The sequence below is a fragment of the Lepidochelys kempii genome, chromosome 25 (assembly GCF_965140265.1).
Source record: "Lepidochelys kempii isolate rLepKem1 chromosome 25, rLepKem1.hap2, whole genome shotgun sequence".
NCBI classification, from domain to species: Eukaryota; Metazoa; Chordata; order Testudines; family Cheloniidae; genus Lepidochelys; species Lepidochelys kempii.
In genome coordinates, this window is record NC_133280.1 from 5,039,876 (window position 1) to 5,061,926 (window position 22,051).

Consider the following 22,051-nt stretch of genomic DNA (forward strand, 5'->3'; position numbering starts at 1 on the left):
ACACACACCACAAACTGAAGTGAACTCCATTTTAAGCCCAGGTGCCCTGATGAGCCTGCCTTAATTGATTCTGGCAGCTTCTCGATTGGCTGCAGGTGTTCTAATCAGCCTGTCTGCCTTAATTGTTTCCAGAAAGTTCCTGATTGTTCTGGAACCTTCCCTGTTACCTTACCCAGGGGAAAGGGAGCTACTTAACCTGGGGCTAATATATCTGCCTTCTAGCACCTTCCTGTAGCCATCTGGCCCAACCCTGTCACATAACATACATGGGGCAGCCACCCCAGCCATGGCTACCCACTATATTTAGTAGGCTGGCTTGGTCAGAGTTAGCATGGGTACATCTCCCCCGCAGGAAGTGACACCTACACTGGAGATGTACCTTGAAAGCAGACACTCCTGCGCCTCCCTCTAGAACAGGGTAGCATGAACTAGCTTCAACCCCCCCACAGCCTGAGCGTCACGTACATCAGCACACATGGAAGCCATCAGAGCTGAGTCATTTAAGGGTCCTCAAACCACGTGTCGTGTGCCCATCCCCAGACTGATCAGCTCCATATGCTTCAAGGGAAGAGACGGAAGGCCAAGGAACCAGTTTGTTTTGCAGCAATTTCTTTAGACTTTCGCATCCACGCATATGATCCATTCTAGAGGACTTTAACAGAGCCACAGCCCCTGCTACAGACTGGCCCAAACAGAATGGGTCTCCCACTATTAAATTCTGGAGAGAGAAATTTTTAGGGATCCCCCACTGGTTCCATTCTAGTCAGGAATATGGGATTTCTCCAGAGGGAATTGCTCTGCTGCTCATCAGTCTTACCCCAGCTGAGCCACGCGCTGGACCTTTTCGGAGGCATTAGGCTGGGATTTTCAGAAAGGCAGATGCTCGGCCTCAACTGCCCTTCAGCCTCTGAGAACCCGGCCAGATCTCTTCACCATGCTTCCATGCTCTGTGCTGCTCACACGGGCCACCGCAAGCGCCTCCCATTGGCCAGGGTTGGGCAATGCCCCCACGGGATCGTTCCGGGGTGCCATCCTGCCACGTTCCAGGCCCTTGGACTCAGTTTTGCCTCCTCCCTGCCATCTTTCCAGCATCTCAACACTCCTCCCCGAACCCAGTTTCACATCATATTCTGAGCTGCTCAGAGCAATTGAACAAGGAAACAGACATTCCCTGGCACCCCCCGCGCCTCCGGCCAGGATTCCTGACCTTTAAGGTTACTTGAGATCTGTAATGGGGTGGCACCCACCTCTCGCAAGTGCCCCCTGGTGGGGCATGTGTGCACCTGCAGTTTTTATCCACTCACCGTGCCCCCTGTTGGCCGCTGCATTTGTCAGGAGGGTCTTTGGCAACTCAGCCCTCTGGCCAAGCCAAACTCTGTCCATGGATTAAACAAACCCCTTCTGGGGTACACAGTCCCAAGTGTCCCCAATGTCCTGCAGCCCTCCCTGGGCTCAGTCTTTAACTAGCCCAGCAAGGCCCATCACAGTACTGCTTGGTCCAGCTAGGTTGCAAGGCTCCTACTCTGGAACTGAGCAGCACCCCAAGGGCTTCTTCCCTGAGGACTCCTTGTCCCTATTCGAGTCCTCAGTGACTCCAGTCTTCCTGCCGAGTCACCCCTTTTGGGCTCAGTTCACCGACCACAGCTCCCCACTGAGTCAGCCCCACCCCTTCCCTGGGGTGCCGCAGTTCTAATTCTCTTCCTTGGGGCATAGCCACTTCCCCTGGTCCCACCCACTGCTCTGGGCCCCAAACCAGGGACCCTTTAAGCCCTGTGCTGCGTCCCTTCACTAATCGCTGCTCAACATTTCCCTTGGCCACTTCCCCGCAGCCCCTCTTAGCTGAGTCCCATCAGCCAGCCAGGAGCCACTCTCAGGCTCCCCTTGTCCCTGTCTAGCAGACTCATGTGCCCAGCCCCTGCAGCCAGCCAGGAGCACCTCAGCCTCCCCCAGTCCCTGCCAGCAGACAACTCACACTGGCCTGCAGCTCCTTTTATACGAGCCTACTGGGCCTGGATTGGCTACATCCCACATGGCCTCTCTAGGCAGCTTGGAGGACCCTCTCCACTGCCCTTCTTCTCTGGGGCAGGGCATGGCAGGAACTTGAAGCCTACTGCACCCCATCACAAGATCCCAACACCCAACATAACTTAAGTCCCCTTTGTAGCTAATCAGCAACAATAGCCCATCCCTGGGGCGATACAGCTCAGAAGGACCCGGGGTCCAGAGAATCAGGGGGTTCTTCTGCACCAATCACTCCAGCAGGAGAAGGAGCCAGTGCGGGATGCGTACGTCAGCATCCCGGGCGCAGCCTGCCGCAGCTCTGCTCACCTGGACATCTGCTTGTACGCGTCCTCGGCCACGGCGAAGATGTGGGGGTCCATGTCACCCATGTTCTGGCCGCTGTAGGCATAGATAACTGGCTCCTCGTAGATGGGCAGCTGCTTGTAAGGGTTGATGGCAACGAGGATGATACCTGGGGGCAGGAGGGAGGACATTCAAACCCAGCCAGGAGCGGAGGGGCGGGGCAGGAGATGCTGTGAGGGGGATCCCCCACCCCAGCACCTCAGATGAAGCTCGGCGGGGGGAGGGCGCACCGGGGAAGGGGCATTTGAGCTAGCACTGAAGTGAGCCATGGCAGTTATTTGATGTGCATGGCCATCTCGCTAACATGGCCATCACTGGGGTATTGGTATGAGCCTCAATACCATCCCCCTCCAGCTGCCATTTTACAGCAGGCAGGGCTAGGAGACAGAGGAGACCGCTCATCCCAGGAAGAGGGGGAGGCTCATTTGTAGAGGGCCAGAAAGCAGTGACCATGTCTGGTCTCAGGTCAGCTGGAAAGCCAGGCAGGGAACCCAGGTGTCCGGCTCCCATCTCCCCTCCTCCAGCCACTGGACCCTGCCCCGTAGGGAGTGCGGCGGGTTACCGAGCTCAAGGACTCCCCCGCACAGAAGAGTCCCAGGAGAACCTGCTCTAGCCCAGTGACCAGGCACTCACCGCAGTAGGTGTAGATGGTGTTGGTCTCCAGGAAGCGAGCCCTGAGTGTGTGCAGCACAGCCGGCTCGTGGAGGTAGCTCAGGGCCACCAGGTCGTTCTCTCCCGACAAGTAGTCGGGGTTGCGCAGGAAGGGCAGCTGGGGGCACTGGGGGTCGAGGGGGTAGGTAGATTCCTGTCGTGGGGAAGGAGGCCAAGGGAGAACAGCTGAGCTTGCTGAAGCCAGCACCCTCAGCCTGGGAACAGGGTTAGTCACCGTTCTAGCGGCCCAGCCCGGAAGGCACTTGGAGGCTTCCTACGGAGCCAGGCTGGGTCACCCCCATGCAGCAGCAGCTGCTCTCCCCAGCCCAGACCGGCAGTGCCCCCCAATCCCCTGCCACGTGTCCTCTAAGCCACGGCCACCACACCAGACAGCGCTGCGCAGGGCGGGTGGGAAGCCAACCCTTCGTCCTGCAGAAGGGGCTGAGGCTCCTCATGATGGAGAGGAGCCAGCTCACCCTGCCGGGAAGAACTTCTCCCTCCAGTGCACCAGGTGAGGGGTTAGTTCAGCAAAGCGGGCATTTGCCTGTTCCCAAGGCTGTCTGCTAGGACAGTCGGGGAGGCTGGACGGATGAGCAGGCTGGGCTGCTGCCCTGCATACCAGTGTGCGAGGAACAGGTGCGAGGAAGCCCAAGTTAGTCATGACTAGGGCCCTACCAAATTTACAGCCATGAAAAAAAAAAAAGCACGACTGACCGTGAAATCTGGTCTTTTGTGTGCTTTTACCCAATACTATACATGTTGTGTCATGGAGAAGACCAGTGTTTCTCCAATTGGGGGTCCTGACCCAACAGGGAGTTGCAGGGGGATCGCAAGGTTATTTTGGGGGAGGTCACGGTATTGCCACCTTACTTCCGTGCTGATTTCAGAGCTGGGTGGCTGGAGAGCAGCAGCTGCTTGCTGGGTGCCCAGCCCTGAAGGCAGCGCCTGGCCAGCAGCCGCGCAGAAAGGTGGCGATATTGTACCAGGCCACCCTTGCATCTGCAGGGCTGCTGGCGGGGGCTCTGCCTTCAGAGCTGGGCACCTGGCCGGCAGCCGCGGCTCTCCAGCCGCCCAGCTCTGAAGGCAGAGCCCCCGCCAGCAGCCCTGCAGATGCAAGGGTGGCAGGGGGCTGCAGTATTGCTAAAAAACCCTCCTTTTCGGGTCAGGACCCCGACAATTACAACATCCTGAAATTTCAGACTTAATTTGCTGCAATCATGAAATTTACTATTTTTAAAATCCTAGGACCCCGTGAAATTGACCATGAATTTGGTAGGGACCCAGCCACGAGTCATCAGCATCTGCTTCATCCAAGTTATGCTTTGAGGCACTTGCTACAGCTCAGAAGCCAGAAGCCTCTGAGCAGCCTCCAAGCCATTGGCGGTGACCCTGCGGTGGTGAAGCCAGGCAGAGTTATGGCTTGTCCTGGGCACGGCCAGGCTGCCCGGCCAGACTTACGATTCTGTCACGGAAGTGGTGACTTTGAATCAAGTCGGTGACAGCTTGGAAATGGCAGCAAACATGTCTGAGGCGGCCCCACAAGCAGAGGGGGCTTTGCAACCTGGCGCACGGGGTCCCAATGCCACAGGCGTTTGGCCGGGCCACCCCTCCGCAGTTGGAGACGGACGGGCGGACAGGCCAAATCTGAGCGGCACTGTAGTGCGAGCCCGGGCGCTAGGTGCAATGCCCAGAGCCAGGCCCAGCCCCACAGGACAGGAGCTGCTGCAGTGGGGTGAACTCGCTCTCCAAACCCACCCTCATCGCCCGCACTGCACTCGTGTACACTGATGTAGTGAGAACAACGCCAGGCGGGGACCTTCCTGCGACCGCCTGAAGTACACGGGCACGTTAGGCATCGCCAGCAAGGGGCGGGGGGCCAGAGCAGCGCCCGTGCTTGGCAGAGGGGAACGCGCTCGCTGGGGGTGGGTTGGAGGACAGACGCCGGTTCCGTGAGGAGACCAGGCACTCCCCATCCTGTCGGAAGCTGCCCGAGCACCAGCCCCCCAGTCGCAGCAGGACATGGAGCTCCAGGCAGCCCTAGGAGAGCCGTCTGCTGCCAAGCTCTGCAGAAGCCATTTCCAACCCAAGGAAAGGGCCTTTGCCAGCCAGTGCGCAGACCAACTGGGCAGGCAACTGACCCTCCGTAGGACAGAGCTCCACCCCTGACCACAGCAGCCCCGGTTGTTTCCATTTACCCAAACTAAGACCCGGTCAGTGCCCACTCATCTGCATTGCACTGGCCAACGGTATGGATCTTGGACTGCTCCCACCCCAGGGAGCTATAGTAACTTAGAACACAGTCTTCCCCCCCCTGCCCTGTGCACTGGAGTTAGGGGAAGGCTGGGGGTACCACCTACTCAGCCCCGCAAGGCCAGAAGGCTCCCTGCCTTACCGAGCCATCTTCCAGTCGGAGATGGAGGAAGCCGTCTCCTTCCTCGTAGCCCCTGGTCAGTTCTGCAGATTTCCAGACTTCCAGGCAGTCAGGGATCCACACCCGGGTGCCCTACAGGAAAAGCAGGGGGGCGGAAGCACAGAAACGAGACAAGCAGCTGCCATCAGACACAAGGGAAAAAACAGGGCTTCTTCTGCTGAGCCCCTCCCCTGGCGGCTGTGCCAGGTGCAGACCTCCCTCACCCTTCCAGGCTGAATGAGGTGGCGTGGGAGAATGAGTGGAGGGGTGCCAAGGTATGGAGAGGCGACCTCTTCATCCAGCTACAAGTCACTTGGGATCCCAGCTGTGCTCTCCGCTGGCCATTTCTGGGGTTGGAAGGTGGCACAGGGAGACTTGGCAGGGCAGGGGATGGGATGGTAGCAGTCACTTGAGTTCCTGCAGCGGAGAGGGGACGAGAACTAGCCAGTGGGAGAAGCGCTCACCTGGCAGGCTTAGGCTAGGACATTCAGCCTCTTCCATTGGCTTTGTCCTTAGGGCTCTGGCAGCTGAAACTTTGGTGGTTCACAGCTTCGTTCCATGCTGTTAATGCCCCCTCAGAGCTCAGTTCAGCTACCAATGACACACGGATAAGAGCCCAGCTTTGCACCCTTCCCACGCCCTGGCTGGCCAAGGCTGCAGGAGGGTCGGCCCTGCCGGCTGTGACCAGATGATCCATCTGGCATGAGCCAAGGGGCTGCACTTTCTGCATCCACTCAGGTGGGGGAAGCCACCTGCTCCATGACCGGCTCTCGGGGCAAATCTCTTACAACACTGGGGAACAGCAAGGACCAGCTCTCAGGCTGCAACCCATGAAGAAACCCTCTCCCCAGCTGCCAGTTTGCATACAAAAGCCCTTCCCAGCACCTGCAGGGAACCAAGCCAGTCACTTCAGACAGACCTCTCCCCCAAGGAGGAACGGCCAAGCAGCCTGGGCCAACCGCAGCAGTGTCCCATGGTTCAGAGGCCTGAGCACATGCAATGGCCAATGTACAACTGCAATGCAGACTCCTGGATTCTGTTCTGCCAAGGGGAGTCACCTGGGGAGATGGACATGTGGGACTGAAGGGCCATGGGAAGTGCTGTGGAGTGGCTAAAGTCAGAGATTGTGCCAAGAGCACAGAACAGACAGGCCTCTGGGTTCTCTTAAAATCAGAGCTCAGATCTGGGGCCTGACTTGGCCCTGAAATTCTCATGTGCCAACATCTGAGCAGCTGCCTTCCCAGCAGAGGGTCTGCCAAGGCAGCTGCGACTTAGCCTCTCCCTGCTAGACTGCAGCACCCCGCTGTCAAATGCTGCCTTGGACTGGCGCGCACCCAACTGGGTGGTTTGAGAGGAGAAAAGTTCTAGTGTTTGTTTTGCAGTTTCACTGACCTCCACTGTCCCAGCCCCAAAGAGTTTGGTGTATGCTCACAAGCTTGTTTCTCACACCAACAGAAGTGGGTCCAATAAAAGATATTCCCTCCCCCACCTTGTCTCTCGAATACCTGGGACCAACACGGCTACAACACTGCATTCAGAGGCATGCGTCAGGCCCCCCAGATTGTGAGTTCTTAAATAGATATGGGCTTTTTATTTGCCTTTTGGTCACATTTTCAATCTTCTCTGCAACCATAAGGGCTAGAAACTCACTTTGAAAAGAAAGGCGGAGATTCTCCTCCGTTCCCAGGATTCCAGGAACTGGGGCTTTAAGGAGGTCAAATATTGCAAGGCTTGCAATAAAGCAACAAGAACCAGCCACACTTGTTTCTGGGTTAGGCAGCTTAGTTCTCCTGCGTGGCAAGGGTCACCCCTGCATTTGCCTCCTTGGTTTCTGCAGCTTTTCCAGTTTTATTGGATTGCCTGCCGAGAAGACTTCTTTACAGCACACTCGCCTGATTCTCTTCCCCCAGGTTTCAGGCAAACCTCACTCGATATCTAGACAGTGTTCACTAAGGCGCGTTAAACGGCAACAATGCAAGTCCTAGATTTGGCAACAGGCTCTTTGTCAGAGCAACGCTCCAGGTTCAGTTAGCAAGAGATGCTAGGGTTGGAGGACCACAAGGAAAGGAGACACCTGCTAGAATACCAGCCCTGCCTTAGGTCCTGAGCACACTTGTGCCAGCATTTGCTTGCGGGGGGGGTTCCCCTCAAACTTGGGAGACATGTTCTAAACAAAAATTCCCATCTGAACCTCAGAAAAGCACCGTTAAAATAGCCCACAAGTTTCATTTCAGCTTGTATTGCCCCAGGGGAGCCCCTGATGCATAGAAGAGACCAATTAGTATCAAGCAGGTCATTATAAGAGATTCATCTATATGTTATCAATTTATTACTCTAATTTCTCATAGCATCATCTTTCATTCACCTTTCAGCCATAAGCTCTTACTCCTTGTAAGGGAATTGCACACAGGCTTTCAGTGAGGCCCAGGAAAGACTGTTTAGTTCTTGCCATTTTCTAATACAGAAAGATCAGCAGGTTGGATGGGGGGTTACCCGGGGTTGTTTCAACCCAAAGCTCTTTGTAACCTTTACTCTCCGTGAGGTGGTGTCAGGAAATGAGTCAGGGGAGAGACGGCTGTCCGACCGACCGACGGCTGGCACAAACAGGACAACACGAGTGCTTTCACTTAAAGCTAAAACCTTACTTAGTCTCAAACACTTACACACGTCTGCAGCAGGTTAGTAAAACACCCCCAACCCTCGATAATTCCTGAAGCGGAGCGTGGTTCTCGAGTGGCACAGCGGCAGCCCATCTGCCAGCGGGGAACACGAGATGCATCCAGAGGGAGAGTCCAGTCCCCAAGCGTCCCACTACCTCAAACTTTATTTATACATTAGTAATAGAATGACATGCCCCTTAAAGAAAAAACTTGTCAAGCGACCAGTGAAACTGCTTAAGCAAGAGGTTCCTAATTATTGATTAACCAGGTGTGGGTTTTTCCCCAGAGTCTGCAGCCTTGAGACCCCAATAGACATTCCTGGGGCACATCCTGCTCTTCTAAAATGCATGTATCAGCAACCTCAACACAATTCTTAGCAGGAAGGACACGGGGTCAAGCTGCCCTTTCTGTGGCACTCAAAACCCCCTCCCCTCCTGCCTTGGTCAAGCTGAGTTTGCTACATGGCCACTTTATGGCCTGCTGACTTGGCTGCTTTTAGCAATAAGCCATAGCGGTTTCAGGCACTTTACTGGTTTGCTGACTTCTCCCTGTACAGGGGTGGTTGAGGGGAAGATTTCTTCCAGAAAAGGATGGCATGATTCATAGAATATCAGGGTTGGAAGGGACCTCAGGAGGTCATCTAGTCCAACCCCCTGCTCAAAAGCAGGATCAATCCCCAATTAAATCATCCCAGCCAGGGCTTTCTCAAGCCCTGGGATCCCTGCAGTCAAGGGATTCCTGCAGTATGAAGCCCACAAGCTCAAAGAAAGCAGTTAGAAGTTTCCATGAAAGAAGAATCTGTCATGGACTTTTTTAGGCTAGAAACCTGGGAACAGTCAGACTGGACCAGATCATTTGTCTAGTATCCAGTCTCGGATTGTGGCCAGCACCAGAAGTTTCACCTTCCTCTGGAATAAGCCCCAGCGCTAAACAGGTGAGAGTCTGCACCCTCCACATGAGATCTCCTAATCCCTTCTATTTAGGGATTCTCTTAAAATCCTTTCCAAGAGTTGTTGGCACCAACTGTGGCCGTTTTCAAAAGCCACCTCATGTCCAGTCCTGCCAGGGCAGGTAAGCTGCTGAACACCAGGTCCCAGTGCAATACTGTGGCCAAAAGGGCCAGCAGGATCCTTGGATGCATAAACAGGGGAATCTCAAGTGGAGGGGTATTTGGCTCTGGTGCGACAGCTGCTGGAGTCCTGTGTCCAGTCCTGGTACCACAATTCAAGAAGGATGTTGATAATTTGGAGAGGGTTCATGAGAATGATTAAAGGGTTAGAAAACCTGCCTTGGAGTGAATGAGAGCCTTGAGTCTATCTACTTAGCTTAACAAAGAGAAGGTTCAGGGGTGACTCGATCAGTCTGCAAGTACCCACGTGGAGAGACTGGATAGTGGGCTCTTCCATCTTGCAGAGAAACGACCACCACTATCCAGCAGCTGGATGCTGAAGCTGGACAGACGGGAAATAAGGCACAAGTTTTGAACAGTGAGGATAACTAACCCTTGAATAATTTTTCAAGGGTTGGGAGGGTTCCCCCATCACTGGAAGTTCCAAAAATCCTGACTGCTCTCAAGAGATCTGCTCGTGGTTCAGAGAAATTAGTCCAGGAAGTTCTATGGCTTGTGTTATGCAGGAGGTCAGACAAGGATGCCTCCTGGCTCCTCCCTACAGCAGCTACTTCACAGACACAAGGCAGGGCATGAAGCCCCCCACGCTGCCAGGGAAAATGGGCTCAGAGGCAGTCCCAGCACATCAGGTGGCAGTCCCCAGGGGTCTCTGTGACCCACCCCGTCACACCAAGACCTGATGCAGTGCCCCATCTGAAGAGCAAATACATCTGCGTTTCTATAGCAGAGAGCTTTCCATGGAAGGCGTCCCAGCACGCCATTTTACAGAAGGGGAACTGCAGGCTGAGGGCCTGACGTATCTGGGCATATGGAGTACAGGGCAGTGATGAACGGGATACACAGAGTGCAGGCTAATGGCAAATCAGGGCCAGAGAAGTCAGCGGCAGAGCAGAAATTCCAATCATCCCCTCCTCTAGTCACCATAGCCCACTTCTTTATTCTGAACAAAAATTCCTACTAAGTAAGTTTCTCCTTGGATATTAGAAATGAGTGTGGCTATGTTACTTGCCACCCAGAAATTCTACAAAACTGACATCTACCCGCACAGATTAACACCTCATAAGAGAAGCCAGAGGTCTTTTGCAGCCTAAGGAAAGCTTCTTTCCCAATACATATGGCCCAGCTTTCAGGGACAGGCTCTGGGAGGAGTTTTAGCCCCATGCAGAAGCCCCACAATAACATAAGTTACACGGTCTATTTTAGATTTGCAAGGCCAGTAATATATCATGCTCCCAGCTGGCTCCTGCCTGCCTGCTGCTAGAAATAGGGGCTGCAAATTTCACAGATTTGCAAAATCAGCAAAATATATAACTTGGCTCAGACCAAGTGTTTCTGCAGCGTGCAAGACACCTGTGTTAACAAAATGTTAACAAAACAAGCAGTGAATAGTTAAATCAAGATGACTTTAAAAAAACAGCTGTTCTAACCACACAGAAGTGTATGGCATTAGATCCAAAACCCCTACGCTGAAAATATTTAGGTTGCAAAGGTAACCGTTTCAAAATTGGGAAGTGCCAGAGTTTTGGCTACCTATGCAACTTAACACAGCCCCAACTAGAGCTAATGGAGATTTCCTATATGGACCAGCCACTAGCTGGAGATGGCAACAGTTTACCACTGGCTTTCACAGCTGTTTGAAAAAGCTTCTGGATTAATTCCTGGTCGTATTGGAGGGGAATGTGCTCTGGCAGTTCAACCCCTGCTACCCCTGCCCTCAGCTTGTCCCATCCCTGGCTCCTGTTCCCAACCCCACCCTGCCCTTCTGACCCCCGCCACTGGGTCCTGCAGCCCACTTCCCTGCTCTGCATTTCAACCAGGCTGTTTGCAGGGGGCAAAGAGCACAGAAGAGATTTTCCCCAGCTCTTGGTTCTAGTGACTGGAGCCCCAGGGTTTGTCTACACTGCAGTTAAAAACATCAGCTGGCCCATGCCAGCTGACTCAGGCTTGCAGGCCTTGGGCTGCGGGGCTATTTCATGTCGTGTAGACTTCTGAGCATGGGCTACAGCCAAAGCTCTGGGACCCTCCCACTGCACAGGGTCCGAGCTCAGGCACCAGCCTAGCCTGGAGGTCCAGGTGAGCTGGCACAGGGCAGCCGTGGGTTCAAGTGCAGTGTAGGTGTACCTCCAGTGCCAGGAGGAGCAACTGCAGGGAGAGTCCTGCTCGGCCCCAAACTGGCCCGTGATCAGGGCAGACAATCGGAGCCGCCAATCTCGAACAAGAGCGAGCACGAACAAACTAAGTTCTCAGAGGTTTGTGGTTCTGCCCATTTGAGCACTTCATGGAGGCAGCAAAAGGTCCCTCTGACACCATGGTGTCCCCCCGCAAACTCACGCCAAATTTCAAGCCCATGCTGCAAAGCAGCCGGACCAGAACTTCGCGATGAGACTGTCAGTATATAAATAAATCGAAAAACAAAAACAGACAGGGGCAAGGAGCAGTTTTCCCTCAGCTTGTTCCTGGAAACAGCCGAACCATTTTGGCCGAAGCCTTTTAATCCCATTTCAAACAAGAGCAGGTCAAAGTGCACTAGGGGATTTTTAGCACACAGCAGCAAGGTCCATGGGGCCATTTAGTGCACGGCCCACTGGAGAGCTGTGGCTTCACACCCCAGCTTGCAGTCTAGATAAGCCCATAAGCGTTGGGGTCCTGGGGCAGGTCTGAGATGAGGAGCACCCACTTCTCCTCTAGCCTTCAAGTGGAGTTGCATGTGTGTAACCCATGCCTGCTCGGTGTGGTACTCTGTCCCTCTCTCACGGCACCTCGATCTAGAGATAGAGTCTGCTACAGCCTTAGCCAAGAGCCTGCGGTTTTCAGCTCATGCAGTACAGGCTCACACACGAAGCTTCAAGGTTCAATCCCGCCCCCTGACAACCAGGGTCTGGCAGAGTTACGCACGTTCAACAAAACTGAACATCACAAGAAGTCCCTTGATCTAGCGTGCAGCATTTCCCTACTTCAGCTCAGCACTGCACCACCGATCCCCCTGCCCCAATACAGCAAAGAACAGTCGGGGGGGGGGGACGGGGACTGTGCTTTAGACAGTGCTAAGATGAGGACATGCTCTGAGATGCAGGAGTGAATATGCCAATTTTAAACCATCATTGCTCAAGAGACTGACTCGTTGTAGATTATAACAGCTCAAGCTGGGTACAATTGCTATACAAAGTCAGAGCTCCAGGTTTTGCTCGTTTCATGTAGCAGTTACCCGCCCTAGTCCAAACTTTAAAAACCCCATGATTATTTTTAAAAATCAAAACCTATTTAAAATTAAATGTGAAGTTATGACAACCTACGCTAAGGTCTAAGCTAACTATAATCAATTACAAAGGGAGTTATTTAAACAGTACATGTCAGCTGCCAAGTTGTCAAAGTGAACTTATGGAAGTCATTCGCTAAGCACCTGGTACCAGAGTTAGCTGAACCAGCTTTTGACAGCAATAGTCTCTTCTGCAGGTGCAGAGAAAGGGTTTTCTTCACTTCAGTTAGTTCAGTTCAATGACTAGTTCACGCCAAGGTAAGAAACCAACTGGGAGTTGGGGGGGGGGGAGAAAGAACAGGAAAGCTTGTCTTCCACTCTAAGAGTAAAAACTAGATGAGAGGATGAAATCTACGACTTCTAAATCCTTGAAGGACAATGGTGACCAGAAATCAGTTCAATTCAGTAACTGAGGAATTAAATCAAAATAAAATTTTAAAATGCAAACTATATACTTTGATAAACTTTCCCCCTTTACGTATCCAGCCCTATTTTTATTTCACCAACAAAATTTGAAAATGCGGTGTGCGCATTTAATTAAATTTCCATCCAAATACAACTGGACACAAAATCACAAGCAACAAACTAACAGTCCTCCAGTAAATAAGAAATGCATCATTCACCATTTTCTAACAAAAATATAAGTGTGAAGAATCTGAATAAATGTGTATAGTGATAGCATTTGCTCCTGGTTAGTATTTACCTCCAAATCAACATATTCTAATAGTTACCAACCAGTGAGGATTAATCTTTCTTTAGGAAAGGAACTGAAAAGAACAAATGCAAAACAAGATTAAAATCTATTATTTAAATCAATGTTTCCAGCCTGGAAAAATCAATCCACGCTGGCCTGGACACAGGGTCTAATTGCACTTGCACGGTAATTAAGTTTTCAAAAAGGAACTAACGTGTATGAATCCGCTGCTGGGCATATATTTATTTATTTGATGGAAGGAAGAAAAACCTCAAATAGGCATCAGTATTTTGTAATTGCTGGGATGGGACATAGTAAGCAGGAGTGTCATTCAATAGGGGGCACAGGGGACAGATGTCCACCCCGCAGACTTTTCTTGGGTTTATATGCTCCCCTGCCACCTCCCCCACCAATTTTGCAAGATATCATCACATATCACTTTCTATCAGCTGACGACTTCACTCCTCATCCCTTGAATTTTTCTGATAGTAAGTCACGTTCTATGAAACTTTAGCCATGGCTGTGCATGAGCCAACATGCACCAATTGCCAGCTCTGGGATAGGCCTTTCTGTGGTGAGAGTTCTGGTTGAGTAAGAATAGGCTGCCTCAAAGAACACAGGTATCACTCAAACAATGGTACATTCATCATGTGAGCACTCATTCTCACTTCCCATGGGGGTGATAGAGGGTTTGCTGCTGCTTGGGAGGTCCGAGGAAGCTCTGGGAAACACGGTGGAATTCCCAGATGAAAGGCTGTGAGCATTTAAGATGGGACAAAGACAATAGCATCAGGCGTCTAGGTAGCATTTCCATCTCATTTAACACAAGATTTGAGGCCACCTACCCGTGCTTCGGTCCTATTACCCAGCCAGATGTACATAGCCATAGTTACTGTTCCCTTTTGCACAATTCTCTTCTAAATTGGGCCAACCGTTTTGCTTTTATTTAAGCCTCACAATTTGATGAGGTGGCTGAAACTGGGAAAGGAAGGCACCCAAACTCTGACTCAAGAGGAAGCAGAATCAGTAACAGCTAGATCTACCAGAACACATGGTTGAAAGGGAGGGGCTCCTGTGTGGCTCAACTCAAGCTTAGAGCATCAGAGGACCTGAAGGAATGCCAGGCTGGGTTACATAGATCTCCACACTGGAGTTTTTCCCCCTCACTGCAGGCTACAGCTGAGCCCAGAAACACTAAAGCCCTCGGTCTAAGCCACTCAGAGCAGCTAGACTTTAAGGACACTTTTTACAAAACTGCAGCAGGTCACATTGCAGCAGTGAGCGAATGCATGAGAATCAGGAGGGGAGACTGAAGGTTCGGTTTACTGTCCAATTTCTGTGACATTTGAACAAGCCACAGTAATGGGGGAAAATAAGTTGGACTCTTCAGATGTGCAGTTTTAGCAGTGTCCGGGATGGTCACAGGATTTTCTTAGAGCAGGATTTTGCCTCAGACAACGCCCCCGGCTCTTTAACCACAGATGGCCTCAGACCAACAACTGGAAGCCCTAATTATAATGCAAAGGCTTGTCGAAAAGCCCAGGCTGTAACTTAACCAGACTGTACCGTGCCAGAGAGGACCTTACAGGCCTTCCTAGAGACTCAGAGCATCCCGAGTCACCAGAATTACACTGCACCGAGTTATCAGAGGCAGCAGCTTATTTGTGGCACTGGTCATTCTGCTTTGGCCAGCAGACTGCAAGGAACAGCTGTATCTCAGCTGCAAACAGACCCACTGTCCCCAGACACTTACATGCTCCACCAAGGCCTGGAGTTTGCCACGTGTTCGGGAGGCGGGGGGGGGGGGTTAAATTTAGGGGGAGGAAGTCCTTGGGCTCCTGTCCAGACTCTGCTCTACACCCAGCTATTTTAGGTACTTAGTTACCTCCATCATATTACTGTAGTATCAGAACACCTCACTCTAGTGTATTTATCCTCAGCACCCCTGGGAGGCGGGGCAGCCCTGTTATCCTCACTGCATAGATAGGGGGCTGAGACACAAAGTGACTTGACTAAGGTCACACAGGGAGTCGGTGACAGAGCTGGGAATGGAACATGCTTCTCTCAAGTCCTAGGGCAGTGCCCCAACCACCAGGACATCCTTGCTTTCTAGCCACCTCTGCCACCCCAGGCCACATCAGCTTGGTCATTAACTCCCCCCACAAGTCTGGACAAGAGGAAGTCAGGGGCTTAGTGGGAGGGTGAAGGATTGTTTGGCATCTGGCTCACAAGGCACCTCTCACCCCCGTGATCCCTTGCACCAGTAGGTTCCATAGCACGGTTCACATTTTGTGAGCGCGCCTTGTAGACTCCTACTCCTGACCCCATTAACCCATCTCCTTTCCCACTAACCATCCCTTAAAATCCCCATGGCAGAGTACTAAGAGGGGCGTGCCTGAGGGATTTTAGCCATTGCAATGCAATATAGCAGCTGGACGGGACATCTGGCCAGCCAGCTCCCACACAGAGCACAAACGGGGACCCACTCCGAGGCAGAGAATTCCTTCGTGCCTGTAAAGGTGATGGAGGTCAGAATAGTTTCAATAGCATCCGCTCCTTGGTGATGAGCAATAACTGTCTCTGGATACTTGAGTGTCTCCAGCAAGTTTAAAAGATGGGGGATGGGGTGAAACGGACACTCCAGCCACGTGGTCGTTTGCGGTTTGCCAGTTTCCCCAGAGACGAGGGCTCAGTCGATTGCCAAGCGTTCAACAAATGTTAAACGAGGGGCTAGCTTTTTTGCAAGAGCCGATATCCCAGCGCTCAGCACAAGCCTGCAGCAAACCCGGGCGCTTGCCCAAGCTCAGGGGGAAGGATGCTGAAGTGGGAGAGAAATATTTTGAGTGCCGAATGCTTCTAGAAGAGGAACTTCCCGAGTTCGGGGTCTGAACGAGAGACTCCAGCCTCCCACAGGGCAGAAGCTGGTCGAGAGCGCACTGCATTTAGGAGACTGTAATGCAATATCTTGCAACATTTACAGGAAAGCCAGCATAGAGCGTGGCCAGTCTCCTTGCTTGCTGGTTGGGGAGGAACACAGGGCAGCCCACACCGAGGAGGGGCTGGCGGGAGGGCTCATGCGTGGAATGCTTTTAGCAACAGGGCCAGACTTCTAATTTGTGCCTGTGGGACTTCAGATCAGATGGGCCAGTGCTGAAGGTCATGCCTTTGATGCCAGCAGGCTCAGCGCCTTGCCCACAGCCCTCCCTCTGCAGGAGACTTGGATGTTAGGAGCTAGGACCAGGTCACTTGGCTCTTCAGTTCTAGGCTATTGGGATGAAATGGGTGGGAACGTTCATTGCCATCCCAGCTTTTCACCTGCCAGTTAGTGCAAGCCGGATGCTGCTGTTCGCCTCCCAGTGCGGACAACTTTGGACAGCAGAGAGACAGGGACAGGGCTCCAATTTAGGGCGTCGTTGGGATGTTTTAGTGGGTGGGCTGGGGCAGATCATTGTAACTGCCTGCTCCTTGCCACCTATGCCCACCCCTAGTAATGCTGTGGAGAGAGTACATGGGGGCTCGGGAGGCTCTGTCTACACTACAGAGCCCACACCGGGGTAATCCCAAGTGTAGACACAGCATACGCCAACAAGAGTTTTTCCACTGGGGTAGGATCACCAGCATCCCAAATACTGTTACCCCTCTTCTGGCAGCATAGCGGTATTTACACTAGGGGTTGCATCAGCGTAGCAATGTCCTGCGTGGGGGGCTGCCCCCACCCCACTGACCAACATAGTTAAGCCAGGAGACGTTTGAAGCGTAAACCTTTTACAGTGGAGATCGGTAAGCAAGTGTCAAGTCTCACAGTCTCCTGTAACAGACCAACGCGAGACGCCCAACAGCCACCCAGTGACGCAGGGATCAGCCCTTGGTCCTGACATGCCATCCAGCAAGCCGAAGGGATAGCAGCAGGAAGGTGCCACGCCCCAGCTTCGGCCTCCCCGGTACTGTCCGGACCAGAGCAGCTTTCAGCTGCTTTGGAGCAGGAGGGAGTACAGAGAGTAGGAAAGAAAAGCGCCCAGGAAAGCCAGCAGCTTCTCGAGGAGAGAAAAGGCCCAACTGCCCACCATGCTAATCCAAGGGAGAGGTAGGAAGAACAATGAGAGGCCAACATGGCTCCTGAGAAAAAACCCAAAGAACAATCCTACAAAAAGTGGAAATGCAGCCAAACTGATAAGGAGGAGCATGGGGTGGGCAGGGATAGCTCCGTGGTTTGAGCATTGGCCTGCTAAACCCAGGGTTGTGAGTTCAATCCTTGAGGGGGCCGTTTAGGGATCTGGGGCAAAAATTGGAGATTAGTTCTGCTTTGAGCAGGGGGTTGGACGAGATGACCTCCTGAGGTCCCTTCCCACCCTGATATTCTGCGATTCTATGAAAGAATAGCTCAAGTACGTACGGTGAAAAGTCAGACAGACAGAGGCACGATATGAGGTACACCTAGCAAGGGGCATAAGGGGGAATAAGAGGTTCCTTAAATACATTAAGAGCCAGAGAAAGATGAAAGAAACTGTACGCCCTCCATAGGTGAGGGAACTAGGGGCACTGCTGCACCCCCTGGCTTGAAGTGGTTTCGATCATATACAGGGTTTACAGTTTGGGTCAATGGCGCTCAGCACCCCCACTTCGGGTTGACAGCCCTCCTGCTTTCGCCAGGAGTCTCCCAGAATCAGGCTCTATTGAAGCCAATCCAGGAGATTTTAGCCTGCTTAGAGTCTGGCAGTTGTGGAAAGAGCCCAGAGGAGAGCAACAAAAATGATAAAAAGTTCAGAAAACCTGACCTCAGATCATAGGCGTCGAAACAAGCAGCGCGCGTGTGTGCGCAGAGGTTACACAGGTCCACTGGCCCCAGGCCTCCACTCCCGAGCCGCCAGCCCTGCCCCGGTGTCCTGGCTGCCGGCCCCACTTCCCAGCCACTGGCCGTGCGCCCAGGGCTCTCGGTCCCATGCCCAGGGCTCTGCTCTTGGAGACCTTGCCCTGCTCCCTGGCCCCATGCCTGGGGCCCTGCTCCATGCTCAGGGCCCAGGGCTCCACTCCTGGCCCAGTGCCCGCCCCCAGCCTTTGCCCCCTTACGCCATCCGGATCCCCCCCTCCCAGAGACATGGCACTGCTCCCAGCCCCAGCCGTGGGGGGCATGGACAGGGCTAAGGGGGCTGGCTCTCAGCCCCCCACTATTAAAAGGGCTCCAAAGCCATTGCCTCAAAGGCACATTTAGTCTTGAGAAAAGACAACTGGACAGGGACCCTGGTAACAGTCTTCAAAAACTTAAGGGCGGTTATAAAAAGATGGTGAGCAATTGTCTTCCCTGGCCACTGAAACTGGGACAAGAAGTAATTGGCTTAATCAGCCACAATGTTTCGGTTAAACGTTCGGGAAAGTCTACGGCTAGGCCAGCTCTGGACCCGGCTCCCCAGGGAGGTTGTGGGGTCCCCATCAGTGGAGGTTTTGAAGACCAGGCTGGACAAACCCCTGTCAGGGCCGGCCTCGGTTCACATGGTCCTGCCTCGGCGCAGGGGGCTGGAGGAGGGGACCTCTTCCAGCCCTACATCTCCAGGAGCATGAAAACAGCAGCCGGGCTGCCAGCCCCAGAGAGGCCCATGAAGTTGGGGAGCGCTGCAGGGGGCCCATGTGACGCCCCTGCGGGGAGCTGCAGCTGCATGACTCGGAGTCCTCCTGAAGCACCCAGCCCTCAGCCTGCCAGGAACATGGAGCCAAGGGGGCTCAGCCCAGAGGCGGGAACCGCCTGGAGGCAGGGCCTGTTTAAGGACTCGCCCCGCCGGGGGATCCCTGGCGCAGCCCCCAGCTGCTCGTTCCCCGCACACCCCGCTTGAAATTGCGGCACCACGGGTGCAAGTAACACCTTGCCCGGGGGCTCTGCAGCTGCCCCGGGGGCTCGCGGAGCCCTTCCCCCGCTCTGGGGCAGCCCCCCGCTGGCCGGCACCTACCTGCGCGTACAGCTCCCCTGCAGCCATGGCGAGGGGGGGCCCCGAGCAGCCTGGGCCGGGCCCCGGGAGACGCCGCAGGTGCAAAGACCCCCCCAGCCGGGCTGCCCAGGGCGCTTATGGGGAGGGTGGAGCGCGCGCCGCGCCTTGCACGGGGCCGCGTGCACCTGGCATCAATCGCCAATTAACCCGCCCCCGGGGCCGGCCCCGTGCGCCCAGCAACCGCGGGGATGGGCCCTGCGGGGGGAGGGGGGGGGCATCGCGGCCGGGGGGGGCCCTGCAGGGCCAAGGCGCCCGAGCACATCCCCAAGTCTCTCCCCAGATCCGGCTGCCCGGTGCCAGATGCAGGTGGGGAGAGGCTCCGCTTGGCCTTTGGAGCTTATTCTAGCGATTTGCATCCCTGGGGCCACCGGCCACCCTGAGAGGCAGGGCCCCCCTGTGCTGGGCGCTTTGCCCAGGAGCAAAGGGGAGAGCCCCTGCCCCAGAGAGCACAGTCCCGGGGTCAGGCCGGGTGCACTGGGTGGATGAAACAAACAGGGTGTGGGGCTCCCTGGCCAGGGGGCAGGTTGGGGATTTATTAGCCGCAGGGCAGCCTGCCCTGCCCTGGGTGAGAACAGCGGGACGCCTGCAGGGTTAGCGGAAAAGCTGCTCCGGAGAGGCAGCGAGGGGGACACAGTCCAGACCCACCTTCTGTGGGTCAGTGAAAGTGGCGCTCGCAGGGAGAGGGACGCACAAGGCCAGCCAAGCTGATCTGAGCCTTTCACAGCCCATACTGTAGTTAGCTTCACCATGCTCTGGGAGGCAGGGCAGGGCTGTTATCGCCAGGGCACAGAGGGGAAACTGAGGCACAAAGCAGCTAAGTGATTTCCCCAAAGGCACACGAGGACTCTGTGGCCGAGAACGGGCTTGCACCTAGGTCACCGAAGACCTGCGATCTGCCCCAACCACCAGGCCAGTCTTCTGCTCCTGCCTTTCTGTATACAGCGCTGAGCACAATGGGGGACCTGCTCTGAGCTGGGGCCTCTGGGCCCTGCCATAACAACAACAACACGGCCCCAGGTCCACCTGACTTTTGAGGAGTTGTGTTGAGTGAGTTTCACCCACAGAGCATAAGGTGTCATTTTACAGGAAAGATCCTGCTGCCTCCAGCCCATGCCCCGTCCACCCCGGCTGCCCCACACTGGGCTGGCTGTTTCTCTGGACACCCGTTCCCTTCCCCTCTGGTCTCCGTGGCTCAGTATAATTTGGTCCTGACAATTATATAAGGCAAACGCTCCATTAATCCAGCATGCGCCGAAGGTTTAGTGCAACATAATAATCGGGGAGATTAAAACGTTGCCTTTTTTTATGTGAACAAATTCTGCAACAGGAAGCCTATAAAGACATTTTCTGATGCAAAAATAATGAAGCGCTAATTGCCCAGGGGCTGTCAGCAGCATGTATCTCGTTAACAAATCACGTAGGCGGGTTTGCGGACCCTGGACCGAAATGCCATTAATAGCAACATGTTCAGCTAGGGAGAAAAGCGGGGGGGAAAAATTCCAAAGGGGGTTGTCACACTTTCCAATAGCAAAAAAAGCCTGGTAAAAATTAGCTACTGGTAAAAAGCGATTGTCCATGCAGAGCCGCTCAGAAAAATTAATCTGAATGAATTAAAGGTGAATTTGAAGTAGAGAGGTTAAACCGCGTGACATCCCTGTGCAGACACTTACTCAGATTTAAAGTAGCTTTCATTCAGTTTATCTTAATTTGCTTCCAAAGTTAATTACACTAAACCGAATCTAGGCCACTTTAATTCTAAATGAGTGTGTCCACATAGGGATTTAATGCATTTTAATGAATCCACTTTAAAAATTTATTCCGATTAATTTTCCTGCGTGTTCCCATGTAAAACTGAGTGCCAGCCCGGCTGGAGAAACCCTGTGTCAGAGCCTAGTGGTAGGCTGTGGCAGAGTGAGATTCCACCCCCCAGGCCCCGTCTGCATCTTAGGCGAGTAGGGCCCCACGCTCAATTCAATGCACTGGAGAAAGGCAGACTATCCCTGCCCGAGAGCTCACAAGTGACCTGGAGGGACCCTGGAGGTTCTGCCTCCATGGCTCAGACAGACCTTGGCCTCTCTGGTGAGACTGACAGCAAAGGGGAGCAACCTAGACTCAGGTCCTCATGGGTCTGTAGGCACCTAACGCCCAGTGAAATCAATCATTCTTAGGTGGCTAAATACCGCTGAGGTGCTGGGCCTTGGTGCCCGCTGGGGCGGTTATTACGTGGGCCCTGGCCCCCGGGATGCCAGACTGACTCCGTGCACACCCTCTCCCTGAGGACAGGAACCCCCTGCTCTGCGTTTGCACCAGTGAGGAAAGGATCTAGAGCAGACAGCCAAGCCCCTGAGCCAGCCAGGACTCGACCCTGACATATGAAGAACTGGGGGCTCTAGAGGTACTTTACAATATTAACACCACCCCCCCAAACATATTTCTTAGCAAGGGCCTGGCCTTGCTCTCATTAGAGTCGGTGGGACCTGGAAGGAGCAAGGGCTGTCTCTCCCTGTGTTTCAGGCCAGACCAGCTCCCTGGCCCACTGTCCATCTGCTCCCCATAGTTGCATTGTTCTGGATAGCACCCAGGCAGCTTTGCTGCCGTCTCTAGGCAGGACTCCTGAGACCAACTGGAGCTGGCAGGTCTCCCCAGTTGCCCTGCAACCCCACTTACCTCATGCCACAGGTTCTGTGTACCCCCCCATACCAGGGGCCCCCTTTCTGCCATTCACCAGGGCTTCTTGGTCCTTCCCAGCCACACCAAGGAGTTTGAGCCCCCATATCTCCTCACCAATCTAATTCTTTCTTTCTCTTTCCGGATGTCAACATTTTAAGCTGATTTGGGCCTGGGCAGAGCCGAGACGAGGGGTACTGTTCTGCTGGACAGGGTGAAATTTTGCCACCAACTGGTTCTTT

At 53.8% G+C, this 22,051-nt stretch overlaps 1 protein-coding gene across 1 annotated transcript in view; it reads right to left on the reverse strand.

Annotated features, from left to right (window-relative positions):
- Positions 1-19,130, reverse strand: part of LOC140903395 (unconventional myosin-Vb-like) — a 67,009-nt gene extending 47,879 nt beyond the window's left edge. The window contains exons 1-5 of the mRNA XM_073324680.1: positions 19,104-19,130; positions 8,089-8,178; positions 5,408-5,518; positions 2,998-3,169; positions 2,329-2,473 (exon numbers count right to left, since the gene is read on the reverse strand). Coding sequence (XP_073180781.1) covers positions 2,329-2,473; positions 2,998-3,169; positions 5,408-5,518; positions 8,089-8,178; positions 19,104-19,130 — 545 coding nt within the window. The remainder of the gene's footprint in view (positions 1-2,328; positions 2,474-2,997; positions 3,170-5,407; positions 5,519-8,088; positions 8,179-19,103) is intronic.
- Positions 19,131-22,051: the final 2,921 nt, after the last annotated feature.